Source organism: Crocodylus siamensis, chromosome 4 (assembly GCF_052110815.1).
Source record: "Crocodylus siamensis isolate JL-2025a chromosome 4, ASM5211081v1, whole genome shotgun sequence".
In the NCBI taxonomy this organism is placed as follows: Eukaryota; Metazoa; Chordata; order Crocodylia; family Crocodylidae; genus Crocodylus; species Crocodylus siamensis.
Window position 1 is genome coordinate 212097506 of NC_143398.1, and position 21064 is coordinate 212118569.

The window sequence follows — 21064 nt, forward strand, 5'->3', positions numbered from 1 at the left end:
GATGCTATGTCCTGTCCTTTTGGACTCCAAGTTTTACCTGAGATCAAAATTTAGTCCCATAAGCCTAACTAAGGATGACATGGTAAAGTTTATGAGAGGGAGCACATGATATATCAAACTAAACAGTTTAACTGAGATCATCAAAGATATTTCAGCACTTCACTCCTATTTAAGTTTCTACATGGGAGTTAGGAACATAAATAGGAATGAGGCACCTAAACAGCTTTGTGCATCTGAGCCTTCTAGTATCCAAACTGATAAATGACTGGTACTGGAAAATGTCTCAATATTACTAAACTATCATATTTACTCAACTATAAAATGAAGTTTTCCCCCCGAATTGCCATGGGGGAGAAACCCCCTCATCTTACAATTGCATATAAGGAAATCTCACTAAACAGATCATAAATCATTAAACCCCCATGATAAAGCTTGCAGCAGTAAAAAAATAAAGGTAACATGCATCAGTACTGGGTGAACTTAAACCTGTAGGTACAATATGCAAATTACTACAGCCATGTTTAATTTCAAGGTTATTGTTTTCAAATTTGCTTCTTATTTCCATATGCTCAGAGAGAGCAGGATCTGACAGTAGGGGGAGGGGGAAGGAAGTACCAGGGGAAAACATTTGGAGAAAGCAAAGAGCAAAGGGCTGATGGATCCGCCAGATGTAAGGGCGGGTGGGGGGGGAGCACAAACTCAAGGCAAACCTCCAAAAATTAGAATGTATACCTAAAAAATTATAACATTTATACATTTTCCATATATAGAATCTAAATTATTATGAGGTTGTCTTCTGTTCAAGTAAATACAGCAGATATTGGTTATGAAAAGCAGCTGATAGTTCTGTGTACTGTCACAAGACTGATTTATAGTTTAAATTTTCTGTTGTACTCTATGGCCCTTAGTCACAAGAAAGAGGACAGAACTCTTCAGCGGCCTCTTGAACCACAGTAGGCAAGATGAGTCAGAACCAGAGGGCAGAATGGAACAATGGGACAAATGCCTTTCTCATGCAGAGAGCTGAGAATAGGAGAAGTTGCTGATAACTTACACCACCTGTTCTGTTTTTTGTTTTGTTTCTGGAGAGGCAATGTTATCTAGTGACTTGGGAATCAACTTATCTACTATAACTTTGCCTTCACTAATTCCAGTTTATCCATCTTCAAAGGCAGTAAAACAGTTTTCTATAGGGCTCTGGAGAATTTGGGACTGTCTATAATTAGAAGCTTGAATACAGTAAGCACAAGTTCACGGCACACTGGCGACTGCGCTGCATGCATTACAGTAGAAACCACAAGTGTGCAAGTGTTCATAATGTTTCTCCTGCACCAAAAATAGAGGTTCTGGAAGAAAAATAACCCCACTCCTGCCAAGTAGAAGTGGTTCAAGGAGATTTTTATCCCAGGAAAATGAATGCTTGTACACTTACTTCCCTGCAACTTAAATCCTTCTGGAAAAGGTTCTCATGTCTTTCAGAGATCAGGGTCACCCTGGTCTGGGGAAGGCACAAGGAGTGCAGTTGTTTCCACCCCTCCTGTAAAGTGGGAAGGAAGTGAAGGAGCAGCCATTATCTGCTCCTTGCTGGCTCTTGATACACTGCGTGTCCCCAGTTCGAAGGGTGGGTGTGTGGGTTTTGCTATACTGCTTTCCTGCTCCCTGCCTTTTCCTTAAATTGGGCAGTCCTGAGCTAGAAGAGGCTGGGGGCTTTGTTGATTCCCTCCAGCTTCTCCTTTCCAGCCACAGGGAGGCTGTCCCCAGTCTTGGTTCTCAGTCCCTGGGTTTCAAAAGCTGCCCTTATCACCTAGCTGGGCAGCAGGGATGAGGACTGCAAAGCCCAGGGAGTACTGGGAACCTGGGTCAGGGAAGCTATCCACACCTCATTTTACCCCCTGGGATTTAAATGGCACACTCAGCTGGGTGGGACGTGCAATGATTTAAAAGCTGAAAAGCCAGAAGCCAGGGTTAGGGAAGCTGTCCCTGCCCTTCCTTCTCTGTACCTCCAGTTTTAAAGCACCCAGCATTGCACACCGAGCAACTGAAAAGCACAGTTTGCCCAGTTCCCAAGCAAGGGAGAGGGCAGGCTGTCAAGTAATAGGATTCTCCAAGACAGAGGTGGCCCAGGGAGCATCCCTCTAGGGCTCGCAGGCTGGAGATGTCACCTGTGTAACTCCCCAGCCGTAGGGCTGGGATACATATATATTCCAGCTCCTGGTAGAAATGAACATCTGTATGCAGCCAAAGAGTCACCAATGGTGCATATTAATAGTTTCCTCGGTGACAGATGTTATACAATAGCTGGTGAACTATAAAGTTGTGCTGTAGGTTAGTGCATACTAACTTCCATGGGTAGATAAAGCCTTAAATATTTGTAAAATGTTTCATGACAAGAACAAAGCAGTAGCAACTTCTTTCTCAGATAGTTGCCATTTTACTGTTGGCCACAGATAATGGCCCTTACGTCAAACAATGATCTCCACCCAGTGCTTTACTGGGTCCCATACCTCCTTTGGTCCAATTCTGTGCTTGAGATGTGATTAGCTGGGATGTGCCAAATGCTTTGAACAAGGAACAGAAAGGCCTGACCCTGAACCAGAGATCAAGTTCTCAAATTCTGTCTTTTTGAATTCTGGACTTGGATATACTCTGGATTCAAACTTAAGTTAAAACCTGTCTCTGTTATCAAAGCCCATAGATTTCTAAATAGTGATTAATCCTTTTTAGATTTCATGAAACTGTTTTTTTGATTGGCAGATTATTTTTCAGGAGCCCTGGACATGTGACACATTTAATATAATTTTCATTGATTTTTTCCATCAGTATAAGTTATATCAGTGTCCTGAATAAATGGACAACTAGGTATTCCAGGATAGCTTCTCACAGTCAATACTATTACAGTACCTCACCATTGGTTGGCAGAAATGCCAGGCAGCCATTTACTGTAGGCAGACACGATATTACCTAGGATAGCCACTTACCGGGTGAGCCTACACATGCTATTAAGGTGAAATCGGAATTTATTGCCCTCACCACTACTCCTTCCCCTGGTGCCACATTTGAACATGTGTCCAGGCTGGAGCAGCCCTGGTTGGCAGGGGCCCCTGGGTTCAGCCTGCCAGCTCAGAGCTGCTCCGACCTAGTTTAATGTGCTGCGGAGGGGCTGGCTGGGGTACGAGGGTGCTGCAGTGCAGGGGTAGCTGGCAGGCAGCCCCAGCACCGAAGCACCCTCATGCCCCAGCTAGCCACCAGCATCTACATGTGCACTGCTGTGGAGTAAAAAACTCCACACTAGGCTAGTACTTGTATTTACAAGTACTGCCCTGCTGCAGAATTTATTAGTTTCCTGTGCACTACTAGGGTCGTGAGTCTAGAGGGGGACACCAGATCATTGACTGGGTCCCCCAGCGGCAGATTGCCAAGCCCTAAATCACCAGTGGCAAAACCGGAATTGCACTTCTGCCAGCATTTCCGGTTTTGCAGCTGGCATTTCCACTCGCGTGCACCCCCTATGTGTTTGTGGTCAGTGGTCGTGTGCGCAGATGTGAGACATTTACTGTAGAACTTATTAGTCTACTCCACACTAAATGTCTTGGGTTGATGTGCGCACATTGAACTAGTTAGTCCTGACATTTCTGGAACAATTCTATACCAAATTCATACAAGTTACATTGGTGGAAAGCAGTAGGTACTCCTTGTTTACACCAGTGTAAAGGTGGATTGCATGATAACAAAAGAGCAGTGTGTGCAAGTGAATCACTGCTATATTTTCTCCAGTGAATCACTGCCAATTTTTTTTGGTCATGACTTTTTCTTAGAAGTGCTATCTAGATCACACTTGTGCAATAAATACTGGGAACTTTTTTCCAGGGTTTGAGGCCAATGCATTACAGAAGCCATATTTTTTTCCAACAACATGGTTTTGATTTTATTTTCCCTGTTTCTGAAGAACTTGACTCCTATTTCCCCTTTCTGTTCTAGTTCTAATCCAACATCCTGTTTAGCTTTATTCAAGGGAGCACTGCCAGGAAAGTCAATTGAAGTATAGCAGAACTATAAATTGATTGCAGGGTTAGCTTTACAAAGATGGGGTTTATCAACTTGCTAGAGCATGATACAGCCACAGCAAACGGCTGCCTGGGATTGCTGTGATGCTCCAGCTGAGTAGAGAACTAGCACCCTTTGAAGTAAAAGCTGCAGCAATCAGCTGAGCTGCTTATCCTTAATTTAGCCAACTGGCAGGAACTGAAGGAGTGGTGAGCCATCCTCTCCCCTTCCCCCCCCAAAAATCCGGGTCTACTGTATTTACTTTGCTTCAAGTTAACCGCCTGCCCACGTCTTTGCAGGACTGGGCGCTCCGGGACTGCTGATGCTGCCCCGCTCCTGCCTCCCCGTCTAGCAGCGACCAGCAGCTGCCCTGCCCGCGGGCACTGCCAGGCGCTGCGGCTCTGCCTGGCTCCGCACCCCCTGCTGAAGGGGCCACAGGGCTCAGCTGCCAGCGCAGCGCGGAGCTGGCCGTGCCGCCTCCGGCAAGCTGCGAGCGCCAGCCGGCGGCGGCCGGTGCCGGCACAACCGCAGCCCTGGGCACACAGCTGCCCACGGGCTCCGGAGGCAGGACCCCGGGGCGGCGGGCTCCGCACCCACAGGTGCCCGGCGCGGCCCCGCCCCCGGCCCCGCCCCGCCCCGCCGCAGCCCGCGTGCGGAAGCCGCGCAGCCCCGCTTGCCTCTTTCGCTGCTGCGCCCGCGCCAGGAGGAGCAGCCGCTGCAGCGCCCGGCCATGACGGTCAGCCCCGGGCGCCGGGGAGGAAGGGCCGGCGGGAGCCGGGCGGCGGGGGCGGGGGCGGGCCGGGGCCGGGGCCGGGGCCGGGGTCCCCGCGCCGCCTGCGGGGAGGGAGGAGGCGGGGGCTCCGCGCGGCTTCACCCCCGCGCTGGGCGCTGGCTGGAGGGCAGTGCCCGGTCCCAGCCCAGCCTGGCACGAGCACCCCCGGGGCTGACACACGCGTGCACGCCCCTCAGCACTGACACGCGCACCTACCCCGGAACTAACACATGCACGTGCACACCCCTCAGCACTGGCACACATACATGATGCACATATGCCCTCCCACAACTGGCACACACGTGTGCATACCACCCAGCGCTGACACACGCGTGCCCACCCCCCAGCTTGCACGTGCACACACACACCCCCCCCCCAGAACTGACACACACACATGCACACACCCCCAGCACTGGCACACTTACATGCATGCAATGCACACATGGTCCCCCAGCACCAACACACACACACGTGCATACCACCCGACACTGATGCACGCAGGCATGTTCACCCCCCAGCGTGTGTGCACGCACACACACACACATCCCCCAGAACTGACATGCACACACCCCCAGCACTGGCACACACACATGCATGCACACATGGCCATCCAGCGCTGACACACACACGTGCACACCCCCCAGCACTGACACGCACACATACATCTCCCAAAACTGACATATGCACACCCCTCTGCACTGGTGTACGCACAGGCATGTGCACATCCCTCCAGTGCTGACACACACATGCAACCCCCCCCCCACTGACACGCACAACCCCGGCACTGAGTCACCCCCCCCAAGTAATGACACACGCATGTATACACACACCCTAGCAATGACACGCACACACATGAACACACACTTGTCACATGAACACACACTCAGCACTTTTAACTTCACTTTGTGCTTTGCAGCCCATAGGGAAGTGCCTCCTGGGGTTGCTTGCTGTTGCCGTGATCGTTACTGCCATAGCCGTCCCCATAGCTTTACTGACAAACAGTAAGTTGGCAGCACTTGATCCTTTGAAGATAATGGAGCAGGCAGAATGTCAGAGCTTCGGGGAAATACTTGTCCAGAGCTTTCACTCATGTCAGCAAAGGTCTTGCCAAATCTTTAGACTCCAGCAAGCAAGGTGGTTAGGTGTAGTACTCCAAGATTTCTGAAGGCAGCTCACTTTTGAAGATGTCACTAGATTTTTTCTTAAATTAAAAATAAACCCCACCTCCATTCCCAAAGGATCCCAAAAGTATAATCAATTTTCCCCAAAGTGCAATCAAAATATGTCACTCTGGCAACTTTGTTTTCTTATTGGGGCTGAAAATTGTAGACACAACAGTAAAAATCTAGTCTGTCAGTTTTATATGGCATGTTGTAGGAGAGGAGAAGAAATTAAGGAATGTTGAGAACAAAACAGTTTTACGTAATTGTATGGTATGAAATAGGCAGCACTTTTGCAGAAATCAGCCAGTATGAGGGCAGAATGCGCTAGCGGAGACTGACTTTTGGACTCTGATCACTTTGGGTTGATTAAGGGGTTTTCCAGTGGGAGGTTGTAGTCTTGGATGGTAATCTGAAACAACATTAAATCCACATTTAGCAGGTGAGAAACTAGCAATATAGCACAATTACAGATCATATTTTTTGTTTTACTTCGTCATGATTAGCAGTTGGGCAGTGTTGGAAGTGTAGAATTTTATGCTACATTCTGCTGCATTACAACAGTGTGGGATTGGAATAAACCTGAGAGAAACGCAGAGTTCCCACTGATATTTAGAACAGAAATTTAGAAGCCTCATTTTCTCCTGTAAGCATCTTGAGCAAGTATTCCAGATCCTGACAGCTGATTGTTACAGCGTACTCTAAGTAATCTCTGCCGTGTGCACTGAGGTTTGGGGTTTTCCACATCTGAGAACAGCGATTCTCAGCCAAGGTGCCACGGCATGCTGGATTGCCTTGGGATCCTTTTGAGGTTGCTGCGGGGCACCAAGCAATGCAAGCACTGTTAAGTGCAAACGTGAGTCACAAAATAATTCAGAAAAGCATTCAGACCCTGCTGTGGTCCTTCTGAGTTCTTTGCAACAGGACAAAAAATGAGTGAAAGCTAAGAGTGAAAGCATTTTCTGAGGGCTGCCTTGAGTCTTAAAAGGTCGAGAACCACTAAAAATCATTTAAACTAAAGATATGGTAGTAAAGATAGTTTGCAATGCATGCTAATCATCAGTAATAGTTAGATATTAATAGAAATTATGGTTTATACTGTCTGGATCTTGTATATAGTCCTATCCTATGACTAGTTCAGTAGTTTTTTGGAAGGGGATACAAGGGTGAGTGGGTTGGTGGATTTTTGGGGTGGGGTTTCCTGCCTGCCTCATGATAAGCAGATGTTAAAAGCGAAATTTGCTTTAATTAGCACACTTTCAAGTGTCAAACTAATTAAAGCACCCAGAGTGTCACACGTATCAGCGTCCCCGTGCTGAAAAATGGTGGCAGGGCACTTTGAACTAAAGCTCATCAAACAAGCTTTAGTTTAATGTGGACCGCTGCTGTTTTTCAGTGTGGGAAATCTGATACATGTGATGCTGGGGTCTGCTGGAGTGCGGTAATTACAACGCTCTAGCGGACTCGGTTAATTGACTCTGCTCTGATGCGCTGTAATTACAGCCTGTTGAAACATTCTCCTTGCACATGTGTAGGAGCCTAAAGTTTTCAAGTAGTTGTGGGGGTAGGGAAGAGGAGCACGGGGAAGGTTTCGGTGAGTTGTCAGGAATGTGTACATGGGAGGATTTTGGAACATGGGTTAACATGAGACTTTGCTGTAAGAAGCACCCTGGAAGAATGTAACATGAAGTGACACATGTGCTAAGCTTGTCTGGGGGTGGTTCTTCAGGCACACACTCATCATCAACACAGTTAGCCGGCATTGTTTTTGGGAGTCGAGTTTTTCCATGGATGTGTAAGAGTTGCTTAGAGCATTCTGTTTTTAAAGCTGATAAGGACCCTGGAACGTAGCGACTTTTATTAATCCCTAATCTTGCTGGCAACATCATACTATATGTCTCAGTTAAAAAAATGGTGTTGTGTTTGTGTGTTTATTTTTAATGCCACTAAAAGAAGAGACTAGAAGAAAAAGTTTTACTTGCAGAGCAGTCAGCTGTGTACAAAGTGGTGTTCTACAGTCAGTTTCTGTTTTAATTTGAAATAATTTGGATTTAAGACAAATACCAAAAACAGCATGCATGCAGTCCTCGTAATTTTAGAAAGTGTGTAGATTTCTTGGTTAACTATTGATTGTTGTCCTGGTCAACATAACGGGTTAATTCACTTCAGTGCACCTAAAATGTCCATGTTTATTTCAACAAGACAAAGCATTCTTCTTTTCCAGGAAATAACTTGGCACATAGAATTACTTTGTGCCATTATATTGTTGCCATCTTTTAACTCAGCAATTCAGTAACGTTTAAATTGATACAGTTTCATAATTTCATAGTTTCTAGGGTTGGAAGGGACCTGAGCAGATCATCTAGTCCGACCCCCTGCCATGGCAGGAAAGAGTACTGGGGTCAAACGACCCCGGCAAGGTGTTCATCTAGCCTCCTCTTCAAGACCCCCCAGGGTAGGAACCAGCACCACTTCTCTTGGAAGCTGGTTCCAGACCCTAGCTGCCCTGACCGTGAAGTAGTGCCTCTTGATATCTAGCTTAAATCTACCCTCTACCAGCTGGTGACCATTATTCCTGGTCACTCCTGGTGGTGCTCGGGGAACAGTGACTCCCCCAGTGCCTGCTGATCCCCCTTGACTAGTTTGTAACAGGCCACTAGATCCCCCCTCAGCCTTCTCTTCTGGAGGCTGAACAGGTTCAGGTCCTGCAGCCTGTCCTCATAAGGCCTTCCCTGCTGCCCCCTGATCATATATATATGTGCAACAATTGCAGTATGGCCATTTATTACTGTGAAGGAATGCTCATTTTGATACCTGGAGGTTAGCACTGCAATATTAGCTTTGTCTGTTTTATTTTTATGTATTTATTTCCTGTTTTGCCATTGACGCACAATAGTAACATACAGCACTTCTTGTACTATGTGCTTATCAACCCCTAGTGTTGAAGTAGACAAGGCCTGTTGGCAAGTTCCTGGGAGAGTGAAAGAAAAGGATGTAGCACTTCCCTAAAATACTTGTTCAAAGCTCAGTTATGTGGTTCTGATTGCTCTCTGAACGGGAAGAGGGAAAGGGCTTCCTTCTACTTTTACATTCAATTAAAACGAAAATCATGTCTGGTAAGACTTCAATATCTGTACAGTGTTTTTGAACTTTGAACAAAAATGATTGCTGATATTGGTAGTTATCAGCAATGAATTGAGATAATATAGGTGGTGCAAATGTTCTGTCTAACCCCAAGCACTTAGTTACTGATTGTTTGACTGCATCACCCACCCTATTCTGAGCTCAGTACTGCTTACTCAGCTGAATACTCTGATTGAGTTCAAGAGTTTCTGCCCAAGTAATTACTGTGCAATGTGAATAAAAGTAGCAAAATGGAGAGGGACGGCGCAAGCCTCTTCCCAGTGGGGGGAACTGGGCTGGACTAGACAGAAAATTATGGGGGGGGGCTGTGCTATACATCTCGTGGTCAAACATACTTATATGTTTTTTTAACAATGCCCACTTAAGACACCACACCTCTGTGGGCTGCGGGTGGGAGCAGGACAGGCTCAGCTGTGCAGGGCAGGCAGCAGCTGCCTGGGCAGGAGTTGAGGGGCTTGGACAGGGGTGGTGGTGACTACGGGGGGACTAAGGTAAATTTTGGGGTGGCTATAGCTCCCCCAAGCCACCCCTGAAAATGGAGTCCTTGGATGAAAGCGGGGTGGGTAAGACAGACATAAAAAAAGGTTAAGTCTCATAACTGATTAAGTGAACCAAAGTTAATTCTCATAAAGATCACCTTTTTAACTTTTTTAGTCCATGTGGTTATATTAATGTCAGGGGATGAGAATAGATAATAGCTTTACATAGCTTTTAGTTTTTCTTGCTTTTCTTTTAGTTCATTATTTTTCCCCCTTCTCCCTTCCATACATTTCTTAACATTCATTTTGTTTCATATACAGCAATACAATTTGGATCTGGTAAATGGACTTCTTGAATGCATCTAGACGGGTGCATATGCGTTTCTTGTGGCATCTCAAACCAGTTTGATATGCCACAAAAGTCACGCTGAGAATGAAAAAATGTTCCCTGTGCTGCATACTTGCAGCGCAGGCTCAAAATTTGATACCTTGGTTTCCACGTATCAAATAAAAACACCCCAGGAAAAAGTGGTGCAGGGCACAGCTCCCCACTGTGCCCTGAGGCAAGCTGGGGCTTGGACCTCCAGAGATGTTCTGGCGTCTGGGCCAGAGCATCTCTGTGTTGCCCCTCGTGCCTAGCATAGAACCAGCCCAGCCGGGCCTGACAGCATGCGGGGCCATGGAGGCAGGACCCGGTCCCACACAACATGCGGTCCCTGCGAGTGGGGCTGGACCTCAGGTGATAGCTGAAGTGGCCCCAGTGCTGCCTGAAGCTGCACAACCCTGTGGTGCACCGGGCTGGCCCTGTGACAGGTGGCACAAGCAGTTTTGGCTCTAGGGCAGTTGGGGCTGCACTGTGCCCCTGGGGCACCCCATCCCGTGACCACTGCTGCTGTGGGAGGGGACTGTGGGCCCTGCGGGGGGGGGGGGGGGCTGGATCCCTGTGTTGGGGTGGGGGTGTATGTGGGTGTGTGCCCCTGTGGGTGGGGGTAAGCTGTGGCTCTGGGGTGGAAAAGCTGTGGGCTTCGTAGGGGGGGCTGTGGGCTCTGCAGGGGGAGGCAGTCCATATGGTGTGCAGGGGGGCTGTGCCCTGTAGGAGGGGGGCAGGGGACCCACCCCTCCTGAGCAACCCCCCCCCACAGTCCCCTCACAATCCACGTCTCCCCACACACACACCCCCACATACCCTCACACCACTTCCCACCCACATCCCCCCTTCCCCCCATCACACATCCATCATGCCCAGCTGCCAGATGGATTAAGACCTGCTGGCAGGAGCTGTGGCTGCAGGGGCAGCTGTCCCCACATCCTAGTTAGTGAAGGGGTCAGGGGGAGTTCTAATTGTTCTATGATAACTAGGGAAACCAAAAGCAAACATCAAAACATATAGATATTTAGAAGTTATTTTATTATGATGATAGAGTCACTGGTAGGCTTCCAGATTGCTTTAAAATTGTAAATATATCAGTAAAACATTGCCCTTCTCGCTCTCTCTCGCTCTTTTTCTCTCTCTGTCTCTCTGTCTCTAGTGGTCTTTTGTTTTAATTGCGGAAGAACATGGATTTTGGGGTATTTTAAAGAGTGAATTTGGGCATTTTTTCAGAGATTTTGCAGTTTTCAAATAGGGAACACCAGAATTCCTGGTAGTGAGGCAAGTGACAGGACCCAGGGAGAGGACCCTGCTCAGGACTGGCACACAGGACCCAGCTGGAGGTAGCTGACCTCTTGGCCATTTGAGACCAGGAGGACATGCTTTGACAGTGCAAAGCAGGCCACCACACTGAGAACACCTTCTGGGTGATAGCTGTCCAGATGGCAAGGAGGCCCCACGCATGGCACCAGTGTTGTATAAAGGCCAGCTGTGCAACCACAGCCCACAGCTGCCCCAGAGGTGCAGGCACTCTGCTGCGGCCATGCAGTCCCCATCTGGGTCCTTGGGGCCACAAGCCTTGGGGCCACAAGCTGTTGCAGGTGGAAGCAGGTCACAGCCAGGCAGCAGCTCCCACTGCGAGACTGCTGCAGTGGGTAGAGGGTGCAGGGAACTCTCTGGGCTGCTTCAGCAGTCCAGCTAGCCAAGGGGTAGTGTCCCCATATACCAATTGGCCGGGCCCCAAAAGCTCCTGTCTATTTGTGCGATCCAAGTACCAGGGGCCCTAAGGTGTACCTGGATAATTAGCAGCCCCTACTGTATGGGGCTAATGGATGAATAACACAGCAGAACTGTTGAGACAACAACGGCAAAAAACAGCCCAGGAGTGATGTGGGGGTCAAAGGGTCAAAACATGAAAATGAGTGTTCCTCAGGGGTACACTGAGCAGAGCTCTTTGGGCCATACCCACTGGTCCTCAGAGATATCTAAGGAGCTGGTGGATGCCGCCCGGTGGTGCTCCGGGTGGAAACGTGAGCAAACCAGTGAGAGGAAAGTGGCCCTGCAGTCTACAGGCATCTTCCCAGCCAGAGCCTCCTTCCTGGTCACGTACAGAGCCCACTGGGCCAGGGCCAAGAAGAGGTTAACAGGAGGTTCCGGGACTTGACGGGGCTTCAGATTGGGTGTCCAAAAATAAAAAGGTGAGGGGTAAAGTTCATCTAGAACTTAAGGAGGAGGTTCTGGAGGTGGTGGTGGAGGTGGAGGGGATGCAGCCTGGCATACTCGTGTCATGTACACCAGGGTCTTCCCCTGACCACAGAAGGGGCAGGAGACTGGAGTGCCTGTGAAACTTGCCACGTACGTGCCTGTGGCAATGGCTTCATGGAGGATTCGCCAGCTGAGACCAGGAGGCCTTGAGACTTGGTGAGGCTGCGGATGGGGGTGACCAAAAACAAAAAGGTGGGGGGTGAAATTCAACCAGAACCTCAAGAGGAGGCTCTGGAGGTGGAGGGGCTGCAGCCTGGCGCCCTTGAGAGTCATGTGCGCCAGGGTCCCCCAGAAGCTCCTGAGATCAAGTAGCCCTGAGCAGCTTGCCAGGGCAGCATTTTATACAGCTGAAGCCAGCACTGCGCAGGTTTTTGTATATCTGGGGCCAGCACAGGTGCACTCCCTGGCTGCAGATCCAGGAGGAGCTGGGCAGGGCTATTTTGCCCCAAGTGGCACATCTTGCCCCATACCAAAGTGCATGTCCGGGCACATGCGCTGAGGTAAAACTCCCCAGCTCAAATTTATGCTGCTCCTATTTGAGCTGCTGCAAGCACATGTGCCTGCATGTGTGGTTGCGCCCCTTGAGTGTAGTCAGAAGTGCCAGATCTTGGTACTGAGGAAGAACTATGGTCTAGCAGTTAGCTAGAACTATGCTAGCACAGGACTGAAGACTAGAATGTGTTAGCCTTGCTGTTATGTAGTAGGCAGCAAATTATTAAGTTTCGATTTGTGAAAATGCCCACTAACTTTGGGCACTTTGAGTGTTTCTTTTTCATAGTGTCTTAAATAGCATCACTAAATTTCTCGTATCTAAAGTTAGTGGACATTTTGGGAAAACATTACAATCTGAGTCTAATAACAACCATGTGTGCAACAACAATACCAGTTTTGTTGAGTTTCTGTGAGGCTTAATTGTTTGCTTAGCAATATGAGATCTCTGAAAGGTGTCCGACCTGGACAAGCTCAGCAAGTGGGCAGACGAGAACCTGATGGTGTTTAACACCGATAAATGCAAGGTTCTCCACCTTGGGAGGAAAAACCTGCAGCATCCTTATAGGCTCGGCAGTGCTACGTTGGTTAGCACTACAGAAGAAAAAGACTTGGGGGTCATCATTGACCACAAGATGAACATGACCCTCCAATGCGATGCCGCGGCTAGTAAAGCGACCAAAATGCTGGCGTGCATCCATAGATGCTTCTCGAGCAAATCCCGGGACGTCATTCTCCCCTTGTACTCGGCCTTGGTGAGGCTGCAGCTGGAGTACTGCATCCAGTTTTGGGCTCCACAATTGAAAAAGGATGTGGAGAAGCTTGAGAGAGTCCAGAGGAGAGCCACACGCATGATCAGAGGTCAGGAAAACAGATCTTACGATGACAGGCTGAGAGCCATGGGACTCCTTAGCCTGGAAAAGCGCAGGCTCAGGGGTGATCTGATGGCCACCTACAAGTTTATCAGGGGTGACCACCAGTATCTGGGGGAACGTCTGTTCACCAGAGCGCCCCAAGGGATGATGAGGTCGAACGGTCACAAACTCCTGCAAGACCGTTTCAGGCTGGACATAAGGAAGAATTTCTTTACTGTCCGAGCCCCCAAGGTCTGGAACAGCCTGCCAGCGGAGGTGGTTCAAGCACCTACATTGAACACCTTCAGGAGTAAATTGGATACTTATCTTGCTGGGATCCTATGACCCCAGCTGACTTCCTGCCCTTTGGGCAGGGGGCTGGACTCGATGATCTCCCGAGGTCCCTTCCAGCCCTAATGTCTATGAAATCTATATATTCACTTCTGAACGGATTAATTGGAACTGCCAAGTTTTGAGAAGCGGTTTGAAAGACCATTGTACTCATAACAAGTTTTGATTAAGGATGTTTCCCTGGAGGAAAGATATGGTTTTTCTTCTTTCTTTTCTACATCCCTTCACATATTTCACCTCTCTCTAGTTTGATTTTTGCCATTCTTTCTCTTTCTGAATTTCTTTTCATTACACACTTTTTCCCATTCTTTCTCACGTCGTCTTTACTCTGTGAGAGGTACCACGCACTAATTGTTCTTGTTTTTTGCTGCCAGGAAACCAATAGTAACAGATGACAGAACAAGGAGCAATGGTCTCGAGTGGAAGCTCCATCCTTGGGGGTTTTCAAAACCTGGCCAGCAAAGCTTTGGCTGGGACAATCTAGTTGGGGATTATCTTGCTTTGTGCAGGGGTTGGATTAAATGACCTTCTGAGCAAATTTTGAGGTGGCTACAGTCCCCCCCATAGCCTCTTCCTAGCACCGCCACTGCCGCTGTCTGCCCCGTGTACAGCCCACCCCAGCCCCACTACTGGGAAGAGCCTGGCACTGCCCCAGCAGCCTGCCCTTACCCTGCACACAGATCCAGGGGCACGTGCCCCCTGTGCCCTCCCAGGCTACATGCAGCGGCAGGAGCTGACCCCCGCTCTCCCCCACCTCCTGGACAAGCCACTCGCAGCTCCATCCCGTGCCCTGCCCTGGCTGTGCAATGCCTGCTCCAGCCCCAGCCCAACTCCCTCCCTCACTGTGGGGGCCTTGATCTGCTCCCCCATGCCCCTTCCTTCCCCCCTCACCCCTTCCCCCACAACAGACTTACCAGCCAGGTGCCACTTTCTGCACTGTATGACTGCATACCAGAATCAGATCGGTATCAGCTGATGTGGCTTGTTAAATTCGGCCATCAGTATCAGCCCAAAAATTCTCCCTCGGTGCACCCCTATTTTATATCAGTTATTCTCAATCAGGTTATCATGAGATCCTTTGAAGGAGTGCTGTGTAATATTACCACTGTTAGGTGTGCAAACAGCAATGCACGATTCAAAAGATAAACCCAGAAATTTCAAGTAGGACTCCATAGTGTCAAGAACATTCTGACCTGCTGTGACCTTTCACGCTCTTTACAATGGAAGAATTTTTCTATTTTTTTCTGTGATCAAGAAACAAGGGAAAGCTAAGAGCTGGCTTTTCCTGAGAGGTGCCCTAAATCTAAAAAGGTTATCACTGGGTTATATGATCTCATATTTCAAGGCTGCTGGCTTTTGCTTCTATGACCATGGATCCTTCCATCTTTCTTCTTACCATTGCAGACAAGTGCAGCTTGTGAGATCTGTGACTTTTATCTTTCTCAAATCTCTTGAGCAGAAGGCTGGTTTATTTAGTACTACACTCACCAAATTTGACTCCTACCTCATTTCTCAGGTTGGAGTTCGTCTTCTACATCACAGTCCCACCCATCCATTACCAGCTACCTCCAAACTCTATCCTTGTTTCTCCTTCTGTCTGTCTTTAAAATCTCACTGCTGATTTCTTGCGTGGGCAAAAGCACCTGGTCATGACATAACTTCTGAAGTTGACAGTGGAAATGTCCTCTTTATAATGGGTCTCCGGTGGCTGTAATTATCTTTAACTGAGTTGTATTTCTTAATCTGGGGCTGTCCAAGTGGTGGCCCATGGACCACATGTGGTCCCTGAGGGGTTAAACTGCAGCCCCCAGATTCCTAGTCTGAGTGCCATTCCCTCCTTTGCTCCTGGCTACTGCTGCCAGAGTTCCCAGGCTCCCCCTCCCTCCTCCAGCTTCTTTTTCCTTGCCTCACCCATGGGGGCTAGGGCTGAGCAGCATGGCTCACAGGGCTGATAGAGCCCATTCATGCTGGTGTGGTGCAGTGGGAGTTGCTCACTGTGTGGCACTGCAAGTCACACATCCACATGTGTAGGGGGCTTGTGTAGTGCAGCATGTTCATGCACTGAGACCACAGGGCATGTCAAGGGCTCATGTGGTGCATCAGGGCTCATGCTGTGCAGTGGCAGGAGAAAGAGGAGCGCATTGGGAACCTACACAGTGTGGCAGTGGGTATAAGGAGGTTCACGTGGCACAGTACGTGGCCTACACGGCCTGCAGTCCCCAGTTGCTTGGAAAATGGAGATCCCTGCTTTAACCCAAAGGTTGGATGATGGGTCATCAACCATCTGCAGTTTTGTTTATTGTTGTCTTTGAAACACTGCTGATATTTATAATCACTTCAGTATTTACTTGTTGAAATCCATATTTGTACCTTAATCATTTCTCATTGCCAGCCCAAAATGGGTTTCTTTGGTATCGTCTTTCCTTGAAGAGAAAAAAAAGATAGGGAGAAATACAAGTTTTGCATGTCCCTGTGCTATGTGCTGACTTCAGGAATGCTACCATTCAGCACCCTTCCTTTTCCTGGATTCCAGTACACTTCAGACACAACTTGCGAATTACTTTCCTAGTTTTCAAACCGTCATTGTCCTTGCTCTGCTCTGTCTCTTGGACCTAGTCTTCATATAATCTGACCTTGGCCTTCTCTCCATTCCTTCTGTTCTATTGACTACATAGATAAAATGAAAACCTGTATGATACTCAGTCTCTATAATCATGATGATAGCAACTAATCTGCAAAATGTACATTGTTACTTATCATCCTGAAAGTGCTGACTTGATGGTAAAGTTTTAGTCCTTATTGGAGGGGTACTTGTGTCTTTTATGAAAGACTTTTTCTCCCAAGGGTTTTTTTTCAGGCTTTTCAGAAAAAAAAATCACCTTTCTTTTTGGATGAACTTAGTTTCAAACCCTTTTGTTCAACTTTAATATTACATCTTATGGTGGCAATAAACCTAGCAATCATTTGGAGAGAAGATACATTAGATAAGTCTAGCTTTTATTATAGATAGTATATATTTAACCAGACCTTCCACCATAAACTTATCTTAAAAGTTTGATAAAAATGATTTAATAAAAAATACACCATCTGGTTTACAAGTTTTATTGATCCTGTTATTTAATGTGTTTCATTTCCACCATCTATGAGGCTCAAGTTTGTTAATAATTATATAGATGGTGAATGATAAAGTCTTCAATAATATGAACTTTAATGGCAAGTGTTATATAAACATGTGATTTAATATTGTGTGCAATAGAACTTTAGAGTTGTTACAATCTAGCATGCTTTTATACTCAAGTGGCAGTTTTGCACTTACAGCAGCTAAAGTAATTCAGGGCCCATCTTCATAACTTTGAGGCAAAACTATATTCTACCAAGCAACGTCACTGGGTTTAAATTCCAGCCTAGTCCATTTCTTCCTTTGACACCAGAGACTGAAAGTGCTAGAAACCTTATGGATGAGTGAATAAGCTAATATTTATGTTCCGTATTCCGTTTATTCAGAGAGATATTTGAAAATATTTCATTTCAAGAAAATAAAGAAGCTTTGATCCTGAAAATCCTTGAATAATGTGTGGCAGAAACACAAAATGAATGGATGCTACAAATAATAGAGAGAACTTGGTCTAGTCCTCAGCATTGGGTGGGAAAAAGTCTCAAACTCCCTGTGCGATACTGTGGCAAGGAAGTTTGATTTAAATTTAAATCAAGCAGTAATGGTCTGAGTACTGAAAGTAGAATGAATCTCCATTGGTTTAGAGTGGAGGGAATGTAAGTTTTGCCTCTTTCTCTTTTTTTAATAAGTGTGTACGTACTTCATGGGATGGGTGGAGCAGAGAAATTAAGACCCTGTCTTTATTGCCAATAAGGTGTTCTTGGTTTTGTTTTCAACCAGTTCAGAATAGCCATCTCTGGGTGCATCTACATGTGCAATTAATGTGAAGCAATAAACTCTGGAACAGTTCAAGCCAGACTTAACTGCTCCTGGGGGTCAGTGTCAACATGTGCACCCAGAACAGCAGCAATTTGAGCCAGGGCGGAGCAGGCCTCTGGCTGTCTGGGCTGACTGGGCACAATTTACACTCCCAGTCAGTCTCTACACATGTATTTCAGTGCAGTTAGTTACTCCTCTGCAAGACAGTACTGTCCCTGACATTACTTTCTTACAGTGGAGTTAATTAGTTTACTGTGCCCTAATACCAGTGAACGTGTAGACTGTGATGCTTATCTGTAGGGCTAATTAGTTAGGCCTGTGCGAATTGGGAATGTTTTGGATTCAGATTCAGATTCAGCCAATTTGGATCGCTGTCCCCATTCAATTTGGCTGAATCAGAATCAGCGATTCGATGCTGTTTAGGTGCTGATTCGGCCCCAGCCTCCTGGCACTTGAAAAAAAAGCCCTGCACTCACCAGATGCAGCAGCACCAACTGGGGCCTCTGGGGGCTCATGGCAGAGCCCCCCCATGCAGCGTGGGGCAGTGGAGATAGCAGGGATCGAGCCTCCCCCCCACCTCCCACACTTGGCAGCCACACAGCAACTGTCACCATGCCCTGTCAAGGAGTAGCTCCAGCAGTCAGCTGGAGCCCAGTACCGCTAAGCCCCAGTGGCCCCAACACCCAACAGCGCCCAGCAACCTGCTGAGGCATGCTGCACTCGCACCATGGAGCAGCTGCTACGTGGATGCCAGACAGCAGGCATAATTCCCTGCTGCTCCCCACTGCCCCACGCTGTGTATGGGGGCTTTGCTGTGAGCCCTCAGAGGCCCTGCTCCCCACTCTGCAGCCAGTTTTTTTTCTTTTTCTCTTTTAAGTGCTGTGAGGCTGGGGCTGGGTGAGGGATGGGGCCAGGCAGGGCAGCCATGGGGGCTTCTGCTGTGGTTCCCCCTGCCTGGGGAGAGGCAGGCACAGCTGGAGGAGCTGCGGGAGAACCTGTAGCCACCTGGCTGTGTCTGCCTGTCCCTGGCTGATCTGAATCTCTCCGAATCAGCGCTGAATCGATTTGAAGGGTTTGGATTCGATTTGACCCTTTTAATGAGTCTCCCAGTTTGATTCAGATTCAGAGATTTGGCCGCTGAATCGGACCGAGTCTCCTCTGAATCGAATCGGCATCTGAAGCTTTGCACAGCCCTACTAATGAATCTATTGTGCAGTAAAGTACACATATAGATGCACCCTCTCTAGAATTCCCCTGGGACTTGCCTGTGGTTTTTACCATGAGGTTGCTAGATGGGGTCAGCAGGGATTCCTCCCACTTGTGGCTGACTTGACTTGCAGTAAAACTCAGGTGTTTTGTTTTCATTAATGCTCTACATCTAGGTAGCCACAAACTTGTTAGTTAAATTGTGATTTATTTAGTAATGAATCTTTGGCAGGTAGGTCATAACTGCATCCAAATCTTCATCTCTATTCTAGGAGGTACCTCTGACACACGACGAACATTTACCTTAGAGGATTATCTGAGTGATGGCTATAACTACAAAAGATACAATTTGCAGTGGATTTCAGGTAATCCATCTAATACTGATAAAGTGTTCTTTCTGCCTGTCTCTGTTATTTGACACCCATGTGAACAGCAGGCTGCATTTACCTGAATGGAACTAGCTGGTATGTGAAGAAAAAAGTTTTAAATGATTTTTGCATGGTTGTAGAATGATGCCAGTAATGACAACAGAATGAGGATGACTGATGATTCAGTGTTCAGCTGTTTCTTCCAGCAAATTCCTGTGTTGCTTGTGATATGAGGGCACATTGCTTGCTATGGGGACTCGAGGGTATGCCTACTGCTCCAGCCTTTGGTAGGATGCTGCATAGTCCTTCCTTGTGCACCTTTCCGTTCATAAGTCAGTGGTGGAATTGGAAGATAAGGTAGAGCTCCTTTTCTTTTTAGGTGCACTGAGTTCCCCAAGGGAGTTGGGGAAGCATTTTGTTTTATGGTTTCTCTGTGTTGATCTATAGTTTCTCTCTTGTTCCCTTAGGAAATGAATACGTCCACAAAACAGTGGATGGCAGCCTGCAGATTATCAGTGCTGATAATGGAGCAGTCTTAAAAACTCTGAAAAATACCACAATAGTATGTCCATATATTGTACATTTTAGACTTTGCTTTGATTCTTTCCTTTTATGTGTTTCCTTTATATATGTAGCCAGTGTGGCATGTAACCAGTCTGTTTCCTTCTTTGATAGAAAGAAGTTGGAGCTACCACAGCTATGTTCTCTCCAGATACAAGATTTGCTTTGCTACAATCTGGCTATAAGAAGGTACTAGTGTGTTCTCTCTTCTGGAGTTGAAGAGCTGGAAACAGGGGAGCTGGGGACTGATTGGGCAAAAAGAGTTGGAGTGGTAGGGACTGGGAGGAAATGCAGTGCAATGAAGCAATCCTGTGTAAGGCTGCTGGCAGAACATTAAGACAGACGCGTAATTGGAGTCTGAGGAATGTTATGCCCCGTTCTCCAAACTGTATGACCAGCCATGCCATGTGTGTATGGCAGGTTGCATAATTCAAGGAATTGGGCAAAAAATTCCTCAAATTCCAATTGTGTGATTGCTATTTGTTGGGCAGGGGGGAACTATTTGATGTCCACGGCATCACGGTTAGGACCGTTAAAAGCTGTGGGCTGCTTCAGAATGGCCGCCGGCGATTGTCAAAGTCCTCTGGACCCCATGCGCGGGTCCAGATGTAGCTCTCCCCAGCTGGGGATGAGTAAAAGCTGGCCGCTGCTGCGCTGTGTTGTGTTGTGTTGGGTGACCGGTACTCTAAAAACATCAACAGACTAAAAAAATGGACGGGGGTATCCTCCTGGCATCTGGCACTTGCAGTTAAAAGGTTAAAAGCCTAAAAACCCCATGCTGGGGTTGCCACTGGGTTGGGCGACCAGCACCTTAAAAACACCAAGAAATTCTGGGGGACAACAAAAGAGAAAACAGGGTGTGCACATGCAGGGTCATAGGGCCAAAACAGGTGCTCCCTGGGGGGACACCGAGCAGAGCACCCTGGACAGCACCCACTGGCTCGCAAACTTGGAGAGCTCACCAGCGGCTACTGCCCAGTGGTACTTCACCCAGAGACACACGCGAAGGACACCAAGGAAAAATGTCCCAAGGTCACCGGGAGCCTTCCTGGCCAGAGCCTCCTTCC

General features: G+C 47.7%; 1 protein-coding gene across 1 annotated transcript in view; it reads left to right on the forward strand.

Moving 5' to 3' along the window:
• Window positions 1-459: 459 nt before the first annotated feature.
• LOC149867543 (dipeptidyl peptidase 4-like) overlaps window positions 460-21064 on the forward strand; it is a 72570-nt gene continuing 51965 nt past the window's right edge. Inside the window, exons 1-6 of the mRNA XM_090041719.1 lie at window positions 460-488; window positions 4474-4780; window positions 5733-5817; window positions 19341-19433; window positions 19904-19998; window positions 20112-20186. Of these exons, the coding sequence (XP_089897845.1) occupies window positions 460-488; window positions 4474-4780; window positions 5733-5817; window positions 19341-19433; window positions 19904-19998; window positions 20112-20186 (684 nt within the window). The remainder of the gene's footprint in view (window positions 489-4473; window positions 4781-5732; window positions 5818-19340; window positions 19434-19903; window positions 19999-20111; window positions 20187-21064) is intronic.